The 19,323-nt window shown below is 39.6% G+C and overlaps 1 protein-coding gene across 3 annotated transcripts in view; it reads right to left on the reverse strand.

Annotated features, from left to right (window-relative positions):
• Positions 1 to 2,052: 2,052 nt before the first annotated feature.
• Positions 2,053 to 19,323, reverse strand: part of traf3ip2a (TRAF3 interacting protein 2a) — a 33,080-nt gene continuing 15,809 nt past the window's right edge. For 2 of the 3 annotated variants that reach the window (XM_061894117.1, XM_061894116.1), the window contains exons 7-9: positions 19,157 to 19,261; positions 14,936 to 15,010; positions 2,053 to 10,644 (exon numbers count right to left, since the gene is read on the reverse strand). In XM_061894117.1, the coding sequence (XP_061750101.1) occupies positions 10,498 to 10,644; positions 14,936 to 15,010; positions 19,157 to 19,261 (327 nt within the window). In that variant the 3' untranslated portion in view covers positions 2,053 to 10,497. The remainder of the gene's footprint in view (positions 10,645 to 14,935; positions 15,011 to 19,156; positions 19,262 to 19,323) is intronic. The other variant, XR_009806018.1, reaches the window with a different exon arrangement.

The following is a 19,323-nucleotide window of genomic DNA, read 5'->3' on the forward strand; positions in this document are numbered from 1 at the left end:
TAAATGCCTGCGATGAGGTGGCGACTTGTCCAGGGTGTACTAAGCCTTCCGCCCGATTGTAGCTGAGATAGGCACCAGCGCCCCTAAAGGGAATAAGCGGTAGTAAATGGATGGATGGATGTTGATAAATGAAGTATAAAAGAAATAAACAATAAAGCCTTTTATTGTGTTCTATTCGTCATTGTTAGTCTTCATTTGTGAGAAATGCTGCCATCTTGTGGCGAATCGTGTTTACTACACTTATTACGCTATTTATTAATATATATATTTATTCAAGTGTTTTGGTCATTTAATTTTCTTTTCATAAATGGACATTGAAAGAAAAAAAAAAGTTAATTTGAACGTTGTTTCAAAATACAGAAAAGGAAATTAAAATACCAAAACATGTTTGTTGTTTAATAGTAATAGATTAATATAAAAAACGGTTTGATATTATATATAATAAAAAAAATCGCAGTAAATAAGAATCAGCGATGAGGTGGCGACTTGTCCAGGGTGTACAACCGCTTTCCGCTCTATTGTAGCTGAAATAGGCCCCAGCACCCCCAAAAAAGGGAATAAGCGGTAGAAAATGGATGGATGGATGGTAAACAAGAATGCAAAACAGACCAAAAGGGATGTTTTATTTCAAAGTAAAAGCAGGTATAATTACTACGCATTTTCCGTTCATTCTATTTCCAATTCTTAAATGGAATTTAAAAAATAAAAATTTCCGGCCAATGTTTATATTTTTATTTGGGAAATAAAATACAACAACTACCGTATTTCCTCGAATTGCCGCTGGGGCGCTAATTAATTTAAAACCTCTTCTCACTCCTGCGCTTACCAAAGGCATGCGGTAAAAGTAAGCATGCGCTAATTATTTTAAAACCTCTTCTCACTCCTGCGCTTACCAAAGGCATGCGGTAAAAGTAAGCATGCGCTAATTATTTTAAAACCTCGTCTCACTCCGGCGCTTACCAAAGGCATGCGGTAAAAGTAAGCATGCGCTAATTATTTTAAAACCTCTTCTCACTCCGGCGCTTACCAAAGGCATGCGGTAAAAGTAAGCATGCGCTAATTATTTTAAAACCTCTTCTCACTCCGGCGCTTACCAAAGGCATGCGGTAAAAGTAAGCATGCGCTAATTATTTTAAAACCTCGTCTCACTCCTGCGCTTACCAAAGGCATGCGGTAAAAGTAAGCATGCGCTAACTATTTTAAAACCTCGTCTCACTACGGCGCTTACCAAAGGCATGCGGTAAAAGTAAGCATGCGCTAATTATTTTAAAACCTCTTTTCACTCCTGCGCTTACCAAAGGCATGCGGTAAAAGTAAGCATGCGCTAATTATTTTAAAACCTCTTCTCACTCCGGCGCTTACCAAAGGCATGCGGTAAAAGTAAGCATGCCCTAATTATTTTAAAACCTCGTCTCACTCCTGCGCTTACCAAAGGCATGCGGTAAAAGTAAGCATGCGCTAATTATTTTAAAACCTTGTCTCACTCCGGCGCTTACCAAAGGCATGCGGTAAAAGTAAGCATGCGCTAATTATTTTAAAACCTCTTCTCACTCCTGCGCTTACCAAAGGCATGCGGTAAAAGTAAGCACGCGCTAATTATTTTAAAACATCTTCTCACTCCGGCACTTACCAAAGGCATGCAGTAAAAATTTGAGTGTGATGTAAGCCTGGACCTTAAATCCTACTGAATAGCTCTTAATCTTCTTCCCTTTATGCGATTTCAGATTGTTGAAATCAGCCTCCTTCATCGTGATGTCACGAGTTTGACCAGGCGGTAATTCAAGGCAGGCGCATACTATTCAAGGAAATACGGTATTCAATTACACTTTTTAAAAAACGAAAATAGGACGTCTGCTGAACAAAGATGTTAGCGTTATGCTAAACGCAAAGGAAAAGCTAAAATACTGCTTCCGGTTCAATTTGTGTATTTTTCACACAAATAAACACGCATTTTTGCATTAGGATGAAACATTTTTGTTTCCATTTATGTGTTTATCTGTGTGAAAAATACACAAATTGAACCGGAAGCAGTATTTTAGCTTTTACTTTGCCTTTAGCATAATGCTAACATCTTTGTTCAGCAGACGTCCCATTTTCGTTTTTTAAAAAGTGTCATTGAATAAACACGCATTTTTGCATTTGGTTGAAACATTTTTGTTTCCATTTATGTGTTTATCTGTGTGAAAAATACACAAATTGAACCGGAAGCAGTATTTTAGCTTTTCCTTTGCCTTTAGCATAACGCTAACATCTTTGTTCAGCAGACGTCCTATTTTCGTTTTTTTAAAAAGTGTCATTGAATAAACACGCATTTTTGCATTTGGTTGAAACATTTTTGTTTCCATTTATGTGTTTATCTGTGTGAAAAATACACAAATTGAACCGGAAGCAGTATTTTAGCTTTTCCTTTGCCTTTAGCATAACGCTAACATCTTTGTTCAGCAGACGTCCTATTTTCGTTTTTTAAAAAGTGTCATTGAATAAACACACATTTTTGCATTTGGTTGAAACATTTTTGTTTCCATTTACGTGTTTATCCGTGTGAAAAATACACAAATTGAACCGGAAGCAGTATTTTAGCTTTTCCTTTGCCTTTAGCATGATGCTAACATCTTTGTTCAGCAGACGTCCTATTTTCGTTTTTTAAAAAGTGTCATTGAATAGATAAACACGCATTTTTGCATTTGGTTGAAACATTTTTGTTTCCATTTACGTGTTTATCTGTGTGAAAAATACACAAATTGAACCGGAAGCAGTATTTTAGCTGTTCCTTTGCCTTTAGCATAATGCTAACATCTTTGTTCAGCTGACGTCCTATTTTCGTTTTTTAAAAAGTGTCATTGAATAGATAAACACGCATTTTTGCATTTGGTTGAAACATTTTTGTTTCCATTTATGTGTTTATCTGTGTGAAAAATACACAAATTGAACCGGAAGCAGTATTTTAGCTTTTCCTCTGCCTTTAGCATAATGCTAACATCTTTGTTCACCAGACGTCCTATTTTCGTTTTTTTAAAAAGTGTCATTGAATAAACACGCATTTTTGCATTTGGTTGAAACATTTTTGTTTCCATTTATGTGTTTATCTGTATGAAAAATACACAAATTGAACCGGAAGCAGTATTTTAGCTTTTCCTTTGCCTTTAGCATAACGCTAACATCTTTGTTCAGCAGACGTCCTATTTTCGTTTTTTTTTAAAGTGTCATTGAATAAACACGCATTTTTGCATTTGGTTGAAACATTTTTGTTTCCATTTATGTGTTTATCTGTGTAAAAAATACACAAATTGAACCGGAAGCAGTATTTTAGCTTTTCCTTTGCCTTTAGCATAATGCTAACATCTTTGTTCAGCAGACGTCCTATTTTCGTTTTTTTAAAAAGTGTCATTGAATAGATAAACACGCATTTTTGCATTTGGTTGAAACATTTTTGTTTCCATTTACGTGTTTATCTGTGTGAAAAATACACAAATTGAACCGGAAGCAGTATTTTAGCTTTGCCTTTGCCTTTAGCATAATGCTAACATTTTTGTTCAGCAGACGTCCTATTTTCGTTTTTTAAAAAGTGTCATTGAATAGATAAACACGCATTTTTGCATTTGGTTGAACATTTTTCTTTCGATTTGTGTGTTTATCTGTGTGAAAAAACACAAATTGAACCGGAAGCAGTATTTTAGCTTTTCCTTTGCCTTTAGCATAATGCTAACATCTTTGTTCAGCAGACGTCCTATTTTCATTTTTTTAAAAGTGTCATTGAATAAACACGCATTTTTGCATTTGGTTGAAACATTTTTGTTTCCATTTATGTGTTTATCTGTGTGAAAAATACACAAATTGAACCGGAAGCAGTATTTTAGCTTTTCCTTTGCCTTTAGCATAATGCTAACATCTTTGTTCAGCAGACGTCCTATTTTCGTTTTTTTAAAAAGTGTCATTGAATAGATAAACACGCATTTTTGCATTTGGTTGAAACATTTTTGTTTCCATTTATGTGTTTATCTGTGTGAAAAATACACAAATTGAACCGGAAGCAGTATTTTAGCTTTTCCTTTGCCTTTAGCATAACGCTAACATCTTTGTTCAGCAGACGTCCTATTTTCATTTTTTTTAAAGTGTCATTGAATAAACACGCATTTTTGCATTTGGTTGAAACATTTTTGTTTCCATTTATGTGTTTATCCGTGTGAAAAATACACAAATTGAACCAGAAGCAGTATTTTAGCTTTTCCTTTGCCTTTAGCATAATGCTAACATCTTTGTTCAGCAGAAGTCCTATTTTCGTTTTTTTAAAAGTGTCATCGAATAAACACGCATTTTTGCATTTGGTTGAAACATTTTTGTTTCCATTTATGTGTTTATCTGTGTGAAAAATACACAAATTGAACCGGAAGCAGTATTTTAGCTTTTCCTTTGCCTTTAGCATAATGCTAACATCTTTGTTCAGCAGACGTCCTATTTTCGTTTTTTTAAAAAGTTTCATTGAATAAATACGCATTTTTGCATTTGGTTGAAACATTTTTCTTTCGATTTGTGTGTTTATCTGGAAAAATGTAAACCCATCAGAGGAAAACCGCACAAAATCCAACGTTATGGCAATATTTTGATGAAAATCAAGCCCTTTTTCTTTTAAAATCTGTTATGTATAAGAAAATCGGAAAAATGGCCCTAATTTTATTTTTTGATTTGCGTTCCAAAATTGGAAATAGAATAAAAGGAACTGACCACTAACCATACTTGCCAATCCTCCCGGATTTTCAGCGCCTCTCCCAAAAACCTCCCGGGACAAATTTTCTCCCGAAATTCAGGCGGAGCTTGAGGCCACGCCCCCTCCAGCACCATGCGGACCTGAGTGAAGACAGCCTGTTTTCACGTCCGCTTTCCCACGATATAAACATCGTGTCTGCCCAATGACGTTATAACTGTAGAATGATCGGATCGAGTTCTTGGTTTATTGTTAGGCAGTTTCATTAACGTCCTCCCAGCGCGGTAAAACAACACACAACAACAGCAGTCACGTTTTCGTCTGCCGTAAATAGCAATGTTGTGACACTCTTAAACAGGACAATACTGCCATCTACTGTACATGCATATGGTTGTAAACATTGTGACAGATAATAGAACAAGGATGGTTCCCTCAATCATCAGGAGATTTTCAAAATCTCCTGATGATTGAGGGAACCCCTCATGAAACAGTTCTGTAGAGATGAAGTAGTCTTGTGATTTTTTCCCACACATACATATATACACACACATATATATATATGTATATATATATATGCACCAGCGCCCCCCGCGACCCCAAAGGGAATAAGCGGTAGTAAATGGATGGATGGTTATATGAAATATTTGACTAGGTGAATTGTAGAGGTAAATATACTCCTCCCCTCTTAGCCATGCCCCGCCCCAACCACGCCCCCCCGCACCACCATCGACCACAGTGGATCTAACATAATAGTGTGAGAGTCCAGTCCATAGTGGATCTAACATAATAGTGTGAGAGTCCAGTCCATAGTGGATCTAACATAATAGTGTGAGAGTCCAGTCCATAGTGGATCTAACATAATAGTGTGAGAGTCCAGTCCATAGTGGATCTAACATAATAGTGTGAGAGTCCAGTCCATAGTGGATTTAACATAATAGTGTGAGAGTCCAGTCCATAGTGGATCTAACATAATAGTGTGAGAGTCCAGTCCATAGTGGATCTAAAATAATAGTGAGAGTCCAGTCCATAGTGGATCTAACATAATAGTGTGAGAGTCCAGTCCATAGTGGATCTAACATAACAGTGAGAGTCCAGTCCATAGTGGATCTAACATAATAGTGTGAGAGTCCAGTCCATAGTGGATCTAACATAATAGTGTGAGAGTCCAGTCCATAGTGGATCTAACATAATAGTGTGAGTCCAGTCCATAGTGGATCTAACATAATAGTGTGAGAGTCCAGTCCATAGTGGATCTAACATAATAGTGTGAGAGTCCAGTCCATAGTGGATCTAACATAATAGTGAGAGTCCAGTCCATAGTGGATCTAACATAATAGTGAGAGTCCAGTCCATATTGGATCTAACATAATAGTGAGAGTCCAGTCCATAGTGGATCTAACATAATAGTAAGAGTCCAGTCCGTAGTGGATCTAACATAATAGTGAGAGTCCAGTCCATAGTGGATCTAACATAATAGTGTGAGAGTCCAGTCCATAGTGGATCCAACATAATAGTGAGAGTCCAGTCCGTAGTGGATCTAACATAATAGTGAGAGTCCAGTCCATAGTGGATCTAACAAAATAGTGTGAGAGTCCAGTCCATAGTGGATCTAACATAATAGTGTGAGAGTCCAGTCCATAGTGGATCTAACATAATAGTGTGAGAGTCCAGTCCATAGTGGATCTAACATAATAGTGTGAGTCCAGTCCATAGTGGATCTAACATAATAGTGAGAGAGTCCAGTCCATAGTGGATCCAACATAATAGTGAGAGTCCAGTCCATAGTGGATCCAACATAATAGTGTGAGAGTCCAGTCCATAGTGATTCTAACATAATAGTGTGAGAGTCCAGTCCATAGTGGATCTAACATAATAGTGAGAGTTCAGTCCATAGTGGATCTAACATAATAGTGAGAGAGTCCAGTCCATAGTGGATCTAACCTAATAGTGTGAGTCCAGTCCATAGTGGATCTAACATAATAGTGTAAGAGTCCAGTCCATAGTGGATCTAACATAATAGTGAGAGTTCAGTCCATAGTGGATCTAACATAATAGTGAGAGGGTCCAGTCCATAGTGGATCTAACATAATAGTGAGAGAGTCCAGTCCATAGTGGATCTAACATAATAGTGTGAGAGTCCAGTCCATAGTGGATCTAACATAATAGTGTGAGAGTCCAGTCCATAGTGGATCTAACATAATAGTGTGAGAGTCCAGTCCATAGTGGATCTAACATAATAGTGTGAGAGTCCAGTCCATAGTGGATCTAACATAATAGTGTGAGAGTCCAGTCCATAGTGGATCTAACATAATAGTGTGAGAGTCCAGTCCATAGTGGATCTAACATAATAGTGTTAGAGTCCAGGCCATAGTGGATCTAACATAATAGTGTTAGAGTCCAGTCCATAGTGGATCTAACATAATAGTGAGAGTCCAGTCCATAGTGGATCTAACATAATAGTAAGAGAGTCCAGTCCATAGTGGATCTAACATAATAGCATAGTGGATCTAACATAATAGTAAGAGAGTCCAGTCCATAGTGGATCTAACATAATAGTGAGAGTTCAGTCCATAGTGGATCTAACATAATAGTGAGAGAGTCCAGTCCATAGTGGATCTAACATAATAGTAAGAGAGTCCAGTCCATAGTGGATTTAACATAATAGTGAGAGTCCAGTCCGTAGTGGATCTAACATAATAGTGAGAGTCCGGTCCGTAGTGGATCTAACATAATAGTGAGAGTCCAGTCCATAGTGGATCTAACATAATAGTGTGAGAGTCCAGTCCATAGTGGATCTAACATAATAGTGAGAGTCCAGTCCATAGTGGATCTAACATAATAGTAAGAGAGTCCAGTCCATAGTGGATCTAACATAATAGCATAGTGGATCTAACATAATAGTAAGAGAGTCCAGTCCATAGTGGATCTAACATAATAGTGAGAGTTCAGTCCATAGTGGATCTAACATAATAGTGAGAGAGTCCAGTCCATAGTGGATCTAACATAATAGTAAGAGAGTCCAGTCCATAGTGGATTTAACATAATAGTGAGAGTCCAGTCCGTAGTGGATCTAACATAATAGTGAGAGTCCGGTCCGTAGTGGATCTAACATAATAGTGTGAGAGTCCAGTCCATAGTGGATCTAACATAATAGTGTGAGAGTCCAGTCCATAGTGGATCTAACATAATAGTGTGAGAGTCCAGTCCATAGTGGATCTAAAATAATAGTGAGAGTCCAGTCCATAGTGGATCTAACATAATAGTGTGAGAGTCCAGTCCATAGTGGATCTAACATAACAGTGAGAGTCCAGTCCATAGTGGATCTAACATAATAGTGTGAGAGTCCAGTCCATAGTGGATCTAACATAATAGTGTGAGAGTCCAGTCCATAGTGGATCTAACATAATAGTGTGAGTCCAGTCCATAGTGGATCTAACATAATAGTGTGAGAGTCCAGTCCATAGTGGATCTAACATAATAGTGTGAGAGTCCAGTCCATAGTGGATCTAACATAATAGTGAGAGTCCAGTCCATAGTGGATCTAACATAATAGTGAGAGTCCAGTCCATATTGGATCTAACATAATAGTGAGAGTCCAGTCCATAGTGGATCTAACATAATAGTAAGAGTCCAGTCCGTAGTGGATCTAACATAATAGTGAGAGTCCAGTCCATAGTGGATCTAACATAATAGTGTGAGAGTCCAGTCCATAGTGGATCCAACATAATAGTGAGAGTCCAGTCCGTAGTGGATCTAACATAATAGTGAGAGTCCAGTCCATAGTGGATCTAACAAAATAGTGTGAGAGTCCAGTCCATAGTGGATCTAACATAATAGTGTGAGAGTCCAGTCCATAGTGGATCTAACATAATAGTGTGAGAGTCCAGTCCATAGTGGATCTAACATAATAGTGTGAGTCCAGTCCATAGTGGATCTAACATAATAGTGAGAGAGTCCAGTCCATAGTGGATCCAACATAATAGTGAGAGTCCAGTCCATAGTGGATCCAACATAATAGTGTGAGAGTCCAGTCCATAGTGATTCTAACATAATAGTGTGAGAGTCCAGTCCATAGTGGATCTAACATAATAGTGAGAGTTCAGTCCATAGTGGATCTAACATAATAGTGAGAGAGTCCAGTCCATAGTGGATCTAACATAATAGTGTAAGAGTCCAGTCCATAGTGGATCTAACATAATAGTGAGAGTTCAGTCCATAGTGGATCTAACATAATAGTGAGAGGGTCCAGTCCATAGTGGATCTAACATAATAGTGAGAGAGTCCAGTCCATAGTGGATCTAACATAATAGTGTGAGAGTCCAGTCCATAGTGGATCTAACATAATAGTGTGAGAGTCCAGTCCATAGTGGATCTAACATAATAGTGTGAGAGTCCAGTCCATAGTGGATCTAACATAATAGTGTGAGAGTCCAGTCCATAGTGGATCTAACATAATAGTGTGAGAGTCCAGTCCATAGTGGATCTAACATAATAGTGTTAGAGTCCAGGCCATAGTGGATCTAACATAATAGTGTTAGAGTCCAGTCCATAGTGGATCTAACATAATAGTGAGAGTCCAGTCCATAGTGGATCTAACATAATAGTAAGAGAGTCCAGTCCATAGTGGATCTAACATAATAGCATAGTGGATCTAACATAATAGTAAGAGAGTCCAGTCCATAGTGGATCTAACATAATAGTGAGAGTTCAGTCCATAGTGGATCTAACATAATAGTGTGAGAGTCCAGTCCATAGTGGATCTAACATAATAGTGAGAGTCCAGTCCATAGTGGATTTGACATAATAGTGAGAGTCCAGTCCATAGTGGATGTAACATAATAGTAAGAGTCCAGTCCATAGTGGATCTAACATAATAGTGTGAGAGTCCAGTCCATAGTGGATCTAACATAATAGTGAGAGTCCAGTCCATAGTGGATTTAACATAATAGTGAGAGTCCAGTCCATAGTGGATCTAACATAATAGTGAGAGAGTCCAGTCCATAGTGGATTTAACATAATAATAATAAGAGTCCAGTACATAGTGGATCTAACATAATATAAGCCTTACTTGGTCAATATTCAATGTAAAACTTGTTTGGGTCCCTATCATAAGGTCAATTTGTTCAACCTCAGCCCGCAGCTTTGTTCAGTTTAAAATGTTGGCCCGCTCTGTATTTGAGTTTGTCACCCCTGTTTTAAAGTCTTATCCAACACTTTTTGCTGCCAACTTTATTTTGTTAATGCTTTCTGCTGGCGGTGTGCCTCCAGATTTTCTCAACCCAATAAATGTACCTTGGCTGGAAAAAGGTTAAAAAACACAGAACTAGGGAACTGAATAAATAGAGGAGCGCAGGAGCTGTGCCTCAGAGCGTGGTGGGAGATTATAACTGAGTGTGCAGCCCCAGACGTTTCTCCTCATGAGCAAAATTGAACTCTGTCTCTGCCTCATTCCTTGCTTCTTGTCTTGTGTAATAAGAAAGTTTGAACCTGACAAGTTTTGCCCTCCTTTTTTTTCCTTCCCTGTTTAATAGAAACAATCATTATGACTAAACATTTATCACCATTTCATACTTTACTGCTCTTCTTTCAGATCTTTTCATAGTTGTTGTCCGTACAACTTTTCCTTAAGTGGCACAAACACGACGTTAATCCTTGTTTCACTTCTGTAAATATGCACCTTCCTTGGGATAAAGTCAAGGAATAAGACGAGGAATGAGTGGTTCAGGCAAGTCCGAGGCTTGCCTCTCACCTGAAGAAGGCTACAGCTTATGGACAAGCAGTATAAAATGATGTCCTCAGAGCGGGATGACTTTGATGGTGAGGGGTGTCTCGGTCCGGAGAATAATGTAGCGCTCCTTCCTCAGCAGGCGCAGCAGCAGGTCCTGGGGGTCTTGGGGCCATTTGTAGATCCTCGTGTTTTGGAGCCAGCGGGGGACGTGTTTCTGTTCCGTCAACACAGACATCAGGAGCTTTTATGTCAATCATAATGGCTATTCTTTGAAACCCCTCCGTAAAATTTTTTATAAACACGCGGCGGGTAAACAAGCAGTGAAGTTGTCACCTTGTAAATAAAAACGTATATTCAATTGAATAGACTGCGAAGACAAGATATTTACTGTTCACGCTGGTTATTTTTTGCAAATATTAGCTCATTTGGAATTTGTTTCGAAAAAAGCTGGCACAAGTGGCAAAAAAGAGTGAGAAAAATCTGAGGAACGCTCGTTTGGAACATCCCGCAGGCGAACAGGCTGATTGGGAACAGGTGGGATGTAAAAGCAGCTTCCATGAAATGCTCACACTTGTTCACGGGTCACCACTTTGTCAACAAAGGCCTGAGCCAATTGTTGAAGGACAACATTTCTCAAGCAGCTGTTACGAGGAATTCAGGGATTTCACCATCTACGCTCCGGAATAGCATCAAAAAGGTTCGGAGAATGTGGAGAAATCACTGCACGTGGATCCCTCAGGCGCGACTGCATCAAAGAGCCACGTCGGTGTGTAAAGGATATCACCACATGGGCTCAGGAACACTTCAGGAAACCACTGTCAGTAACTACAGTTGGTCGCTACATCTGTAAGTGCAAGTTAAAACTCTACTATGCAAAAGAAAAACCCATTTATCAACAACACCCAGAAAGGCTTCGCTGGGGCCCGAGCTCGTCTAAGATGGACTGATGTGAAGTGAAGTGAATTATATTTATATAGCGCTTTTCTCTAGTGACTCAAAGCGCTTTAGTGTGGGTGGCACTGGGAGCAGGTGGGTAAAGTGTCTTGCCCAAGGACACAACGGCAGTGACTAGACTGGCGGAAGCGGTAATCGAGCCTGCAACCCTCAAGTTGCTGGCACGGCCACTCTACCAACCGAGCTATGCCGCCCCATGCAAAGTGGAAAAGTATTCTGTGGTCTGACGAGTCCACATTTCAAATTATATTTGGAAACTGTGGACGTGGTGTCCTCCAAAACAAAGAGGAATATAACCATCCGGATTGTTCTAGGTGCAAAGTGTAAAAGTCAGCATGTGTGATGGTATGGAGGTGTATTAGTGATCTGGGCATGGGTAACTTACACATCTGTGAAGTCACCATTAATGCTGAAAGGTACACGTTGGTGTGTAAAGGATATCACCACATGGGCTCAGGAACACTTCAGGAAACCACTCTCAGTAACTACAGTTGGTTGCTACATCTGTAAGTGCAAGTTAAAACTCTACTATGCAAAAGAAAAACCCATTTATCAACAACACCCAGAAAGGCTTCGCCGGGGCCCGAGCTCGTCTAAGATGGACTGATGTGAAGTGCAGTGAATTATATTTATATAGCGCTTTTCTCTAGTGACTCAAAGTGCTTTACATAGTGAAACCCAATATCTAAGTTACACTTAAACCAGTGTGGGTGGCACTGGGTGCAAGTGGGTAAAGTGCCTTGCCCAAGGACACAACGGCAGTGACTAGAATGGCGGAAGCGGGAATCGAAAATGCAACCCTCAAGTTGCTGGCACGGCCACTCTACCAACCGAGCTATGCCGCCCCATGCAAAGTGGAAAAGTATTCTGTGGTCTGACGAGTCCACATGTCAAATTGTTTTCGGAAACTGTGGACGTGGTGTCCTCCGGACCAAAGAAGAAAAGAACCATCCGGATTGTTCTAGGGTGAAAGTGTAAAAGTCAGCATGTGTGATGGTATGGGGGTGTATTAGTGGCCAAGGCATGGGTAACTTACACATCTGTGAAGGTACCATTAATGCTGAAAGGTACACGTCGGTGTGTAAAGGATATCACCACATGGGCTCAGGAACACTTCAGGAAACCACTGTCAGTAACTACAGTTGGTCGCTACATCTGTAAGTGCAAGTTAAAACTCTACTATGCAAAGCCAAACCCATTTATCAACAACACCCAGAAAGGCTTCGCTGGGGCCCGAGCTCATCTAAGATGGACTGATGCAAAGTGGAAAAGTATTCTGTGGTCTGACGAGTCCACATGTCAAATTGTTTTTGGAAACTGTGGACGTCGTGTCCTCAGGACCAAAGAAGAAAAGAACCATCCGGATTGTTCTGGGTGCAAAGTGTAAAAGTCAACATGTGTGATGGTATGTTGGTGTATTAGTGGCCAAGGCATGGGTAACTTACACATCTGTGAAGGCACCATTAATGCTGAAAGGTACACGTCGGTGTGTAAAGGATATCACCACACGGGCTCAGGAACACTTCAGTAACTACAGTTGGTCGCTACATCTGTAAGTGCAAGTTAAAACTCTACTATGCAAAGGAAAACCCATTTATCAACAACACCCAGAAAGATGGACTGATGCAAAGTGGAAAAGTATTCTGTGGTCTGACGAGTCCACATTTCAAATTGTTTTTGGAAACTGTGGAAGAAAAGAACCATCCGGATTGTTCTAGGTGCAAAGTGTAAAAGTCAGCATGTGTGATGGTATGGGGGTGTATTAGTGATCAAGGCATGGGTAACTTACACATCTGTGAAAGCACCATTAATGCTGAAAGGTACACGTCGGTGTGTAAAAGATATCACCACATGGGCTCAGGAACACTTTAGAAAACCACTCTCAGTAACTACAGTTGGTCTCTACATCTGTAAGTGCAAGTTAAAACTCTACTATGCAAAGCCAAAGCCATTTATCAACAACACCCAGAAAGGCTTCGCTGGGGCCCGAGCTCATCTAAGATGGACTGATGCAAAGTGGAAAAGCATTCTGTGGTCTGACGAGTCCACACGTCAAATTGTTTTTGGAAACTGTAACGTCGTGTCCTCCGGACCAAAGAAGAAAAGAACCATCCGGATTGTTCTGGGTGCAAAGTGTAAAAGTCAGCATGTGTGATGGTATGTTGGTGTATTAGTGGCCAAGGCATGGGTAACTTACACATCTGTGAAGGCACCATTAATGCTGAAAGGTACACGTCGGTGTGTAAAGGATATCACCACACGGGCTCAGGAACACTTCAGTAACTACAGTTGGTCGCTACATCTGTAAGTGCAAGTTAAAACTCTACTATGCAAAGGAAAACCCATTTATCAACAACACCCAGAAAGATGGACTGATGCAAAGTGGAAAAGTATTCTGTGGTCTGACGAGTCCACATTTCAAATTGTTTTTGGAAACTGTGGAAGAAAAGAACCATCCGGATTGTTCTAGGTGCAAAGTGTAAAAGTCAGCATGTGTGATGGTATGGGGGTGTATTAGTGGCCAAGGCATGGGTAACTTACACATCTGTGAAGGCAACATTAATGCTGAAAGGTACACGTCGGTGTGTAAAGGATATCACCACATGGGCTCAGGAACACTTCAGAAAACCACTGTCAGTAACTACAGTTGGTTGCTACATCTGTAAGTGCAAGTTAAAACTCTACTATGCAAAGCCGAAGCCATTTATCAACAACACCCAGAAAGGCTTTACTGGGGCCCGAGCTCATCTGAAATGGACTGATGCAAAGTGGAAAAGTATTCTGTGGTCTGACGAGTCCACATGTCAAATTGTTTTTGGAAACTGTGGACGCCGTGTCCTCCGGACCAAAGAAGAAAAGAACCATCCGGATTGTTCTAGAGTGAAAGTGTAAAAGCCAGCATGTGTGATGGTATGGGGGTGTATTAGTGCCCAAGGCATGGGTAACTTACACATCTGTGAAGGCACCATTAATGCTGAAAGGTACATACAGCTTTTGGAGCGACATATGTTGTTCTCATGGACGCCCCTGCTTATTTCAGCAAGCCAGGTGTTACAACAGCGTGGCTTCATAGTGAAAGAGTGCGGGTACTACACTGGCCTGCCTGAAAATGTGTGAAGGCTAAAATATGAGGCGGGAAAACTGTTGAACAACTTAAGCTGTACATCAAGCAAGAATGAAAAATGTGTCTCCTCAGTTCCCAAACCTTTACTGAGTTTTGTTAAAAGGAAAGGCCATGTAACACACTGGTGAAAATGCTCCTCTGACAACTTTGTGGCAAAATGTAAAGAGTAAAGTTCATGATTATTTGCAAAAAATAGCAAAGTTTCTCAGTGTGAACATGAAATATCTTGTCTTTGCAGTCTATTTAATTGAATATAAGTTGAAAAGGATTTGTTGTATTTTCTTTTTATTTACCATTTATGGAACGTGACAACTTCACTACTTTTGGCTTTTGCACAATAAAACCTACAAATTCAATTCTCCCAGTCAGACTGAAGAGTCCATAGTGGACTTGGGAGTCCGCTCCTGCATTATTCCATGCTAAGTACCTTGGTAGCGTTGGGAAACAACACCGGAATAAACCGGAAGTTCAGGCAGCCTTGTTGGATGAACTCATATTGGATCTGCAACAGTACAAAAACAAGATTAAAACAGCTTTTAATGAACATAGAGTTTCTATTCTGTGTGTGCATTTGAAATGATTCAAACTACTTTGTCATGTACGACATGTTTTCTACTCCAACATGCATCTATTTATTATTAGGGTCCTTGGTCCATGGCAAAGGACTCCACAAGAGTCCTTTGCCATGGACCAAGGACCCTATTGAAACTGCTGTGTTTTATTATTATTCCGCACTTACGCGCTGTAATTTGACCCCCTTAACATGCTTCAAAACTCACCAAATTTGACACACACGTCGGTATAGCAAACCTTCCCAACATATTAAGCAACCAATCCCCCAAAATGAAAACTGCGCTCTAGCGCCCCCCCTAGGAAAAAAATTACAGACAAAACTGCATGTAACTTCTGTTAGGAATGTCATAGCGACATGAAACAAAAACTCCTATGTAGGTCTGACTTAGACCCAATTTTCATACGCTCACTTCTTTCAGCAAAAATCTACAGGGAGTTGGCAAAAACCCCTTCAAAATAAAACGTTCGCAAAAAATGCAATTTTTGCCTCTTTGCGCTGTAATTTGACCCCTTTAAAATGCTTCAAAAGTCACCAAACTTGGCGCACACATAAGGACGGGCAAATATTGCGATCTAATGAAAAAACCAAACCCCAAAACTCAAAATTGCGCTCTAGCGCTATTTTTGAATAAAACACAGAAAAAACTGCTCCTAGGAAGAAAACACAGACAAGATTGCTTGTAACTTCCGGTAAGAATGTCAGAGAGACATTTAACAAAAACCTCTATGTAGGTCTCGCTTAGACCTACATTTCATAGACTGACAACCCCCAACAAAAATCAACAGGAAGTTTGCAATCCCCCCTTCAAAACAAAAATTTGTAAAAAACGGTCACCTTTCTTCAAACATTATCTCCTCTGAGTGCGTTTGTTGTTTTGGCTTCAAACTCGCACAGGAGAGAGATTGAACCCTTCTGATTAAAAGAATATAACAGAGTTTTGATAAGTTCTCAGGTTTTGATTTTACGCGCCTTCAAAGAACCCCTGTGCAAAGTCTCCTAAAAAATGTCATTTTTGCCTCTTTGAGCTGTTATTTGACCCCCTTAAAATGCTTCTAAACTCACCAAACTTGATACACACATCAGGTCTGGCAAAAATTGCGATCTGATGAAAAAACCTAACCTGAAAACTCAAAATTGCGCTCTACCGCCCCCCTAGGAATACAACACGGACAAACTGCTCCTAGGAAGAAAACACAGACAAAACTGCTTGTAACTTCCGGTAGGAATGTCAGAGAGACATGAAACAAAAAACACTATGTAGGTCTCGCTTAGACCTACATTTTAATAATTAACATACATTAGCAAAAATCAACAGGAAGTTTGATATGTTCACTTCAATACAACTACTGCATTACTTTCACAATGCATTAGATTCTCAAAATAGTGGCTCCAAGGCGTCTTCTAATGCTTATCCGGCCGTGGGTCTCGGGGGCAGCAGCCAAAGGCGGACCCGACCAACGCTGCTTGCAGCTTTAATTATTATTATTATTCTCCACATTTTGGCGCTCTACCTTCCACATTTTCCACCCAATTCAAAGCCTTCCAACATCAAACAGTTCAGACTATTCGGGAATCGCAGGCTTTCCCTTGACAAATTCCAAAAATTCCCAGATTTCCCGGAATTCCAGGTCTTCCGGAGCATTTATCCCCATTCAAAATGAATTGGCCATTTTTCTAACTCCACCATTTTCACATTTTTCAACCTATTCAAAGCATTCACCTTCAACATATTCTACTCATCCTGGACATTCCTATCATTTTTTCCAGGTTCAAAAAATTCCAGGAATTCCCTTTTTTTTTTTTTTCAAAAGCCTTTTTTCTGTCGACTACTCCTTCCACATTTTTCAACCCACTTCAATTGTTCCACCGTCAAAAAATTTCCTCTTAATTTATTTTTGGAAATGGAAAAATTCCCGTTTTTCCCCAAATTCCTTGATACCATTTCTCAATTACAAATGTTACTACTTCAAGTTTTTTGTTTTTTTTCAAAACCCTTTTTTCTGTCGACTACTCCTTCCACATTTTTCAACCCACCTCAATTGTTCCACCGTCAAAAAATTTCCTCTTAATTTATTTTTGGAAATTGAAAAATTCCCGTTTTTCCCCAAATTCCTTGATACCATTTCTCAATTACAAATGTTACTACTTCAAGTTTTTTATTTTTTTTTCAAAACCTTTTTTTCTGTCGACTACTCCTTCCACATTTTTCAACCCACCTCAATCGTTCCACCTTTAAAACATTCCTCTTAATCAGGACAAAAAACAAAGTTATTTTTTGAAGTAGAAAAATTCCCGTTTTTCCCGAAATTCCTTAATACCATTTCTCAATTACTAAAACTATCATTTTTTTCAAGTTATTTTTTTTCCCAAACCCTTTTTTCTGTGGACTACTCCTTACACATTTTTCAACCCACCTCAAATGTTCCACCGTTAAAACACTCAGTATTCTTCTTCCTCCAAACACGACCAGTTGAGTTTGTATCAAAATGGATACATGGATGATACAGCAGAGGATTGGGAGAATGTCAAGTGGTCAAATGAAACCAAAATAGAACTTTTTGGTATAAACTTAACTCGTCGTGTTTGGAAGAAGAAGAATACTGAGTTGCATCCCAAGAACACCATACCTACTGTGAAGCATGGGGGTGGAAACATCATGCTTTGGGGCTGTTTTTTCTGCTAAGGGGACAGGACGATTGATCCGTGTTAAGGAAAGAATGAATGGGGCCATGTGAAAAAAAAAATCCTGGAATTCACATTGTAGGGATTTTAGAGAATTTATTTGTAAATTATGGTGGAAAATAAGTATTTGGTCAACCATTTAAAGGAGGTTTTGGCTCAAAATCTCACGATACATGGCCCCATTCATTCTTTCCTTAACACGGATCAATCGTCCTGTCCCCTTAGCAGAAAAAACAGCCCCAAAGCATGATGTTTCCACCCCCATGCTTCACAGTAGGTATGGTGTTCTCGGGATGCAACTCAGTGTTCTTCTTCCTCCAAACACCACCAGTTGAGTTTGTATCAAAATGGATACATGGATGATACAGCAGAGGATTAAGAGAATGTCATGTGGTCAGATGAAACCAAAATAGAACTTTTTGGTATAAACTCAACTGGTCGTGTTTGGAGGAAGAAGAATACTGAGTTGCATCCCAAGAACACCATACCTACTGTGAAGCATGGGGGTGGAAACATCATGCTTTGGGGCTGTTTTTTCTGCTAAGGGGACAGGACGATTGATCCGTGTTAAGGAAAGAATGAATGGGGCCATGTGAAAAAAAAAATCCTGGAATTCACATTGTAGGGATTTTAGAGAATTTATTTGTAAATTATGGTGGGAAATAAGTATTTGGTCAACCATTCAAAGGAGGTTTTGGCTCAAAATCTCACGATACATGGCCCCATTCATTCTTTCCTTAACACGGATCAATCGTCCTGTCCCCTTAGCAGAAAAAACAGCCCCAAAGCATGATGTTTCCACCCCCATGCTTCACAGTAGGTATGGTGTTCTTGGGATGCAACTCAGTGTTCTTCTCCCTCCAAACACCACCAGTTGAGTTTGTATCAAAATGGATACATGGATGATACAGCAGAGGATTGAAAGAATGTCATGTGGTCAGATGAACCATAAATAGAACTTTTTGGTATAAACTCAAATGGTCGTGTTTGGAGGAAGAAGAATACTGAGTTGCATCCCAAGAACACCATACCTACTGTGAAGCATGGGGGTGGAAACATCATGCTTTGGGGCTGTTTTTTCTGCTAAGGGGACAGGACGATTGATCCGTGTTAAGGAAAGAATGAATGAGATTTTGAGCCAAAACCTCCTTTGAATGGTTGACCAAATACTTATTTTCCACAAATAAATTCTTACTAAGTGAATTCCTGGATTTTTTTTTCCACATTCTGTCTCTCACAGTTGAAGTGTACCTATGATGAGAATTACAGACCTCTTTCATCCTTTGAAGTGGGAGAACTTGCACAATCGCTGGCTGACTAAATACTTTTATGCCCCACTGTAGTTGAGGTGTGTTGAACTATTTCCATCAAGCTTCACCTGAGAGAACTCACCTGGTTGTGGATGTACTTCGTGTGCATCCCGTGCTCATCATTACCAATCCCCTCCACAACCTCTTTGTACTTGGGACTGATGGCCACAATGATGAGGACGGATTGCTGGAAATTGTTCACATTTTGTCACCATTCAGTAAACATCATTTTTTTTTAAGTACAACACC

This window comes from Nerophis ophidion, linkage group LG03 (genome assembly GCF_033978795.1).
Source record: "Nerophis ophidion isolate RoL-2023_Sa linkage group LG03, RoL_Noph_v1.0, whole genome shotgun sequence".
Lineage (NCBI taxonomy): Eukaryota > Metazoa > Chordata > Actinopteri > Syngnathiformes > Syngnathidae > Nerophis > Nerophis ophidion.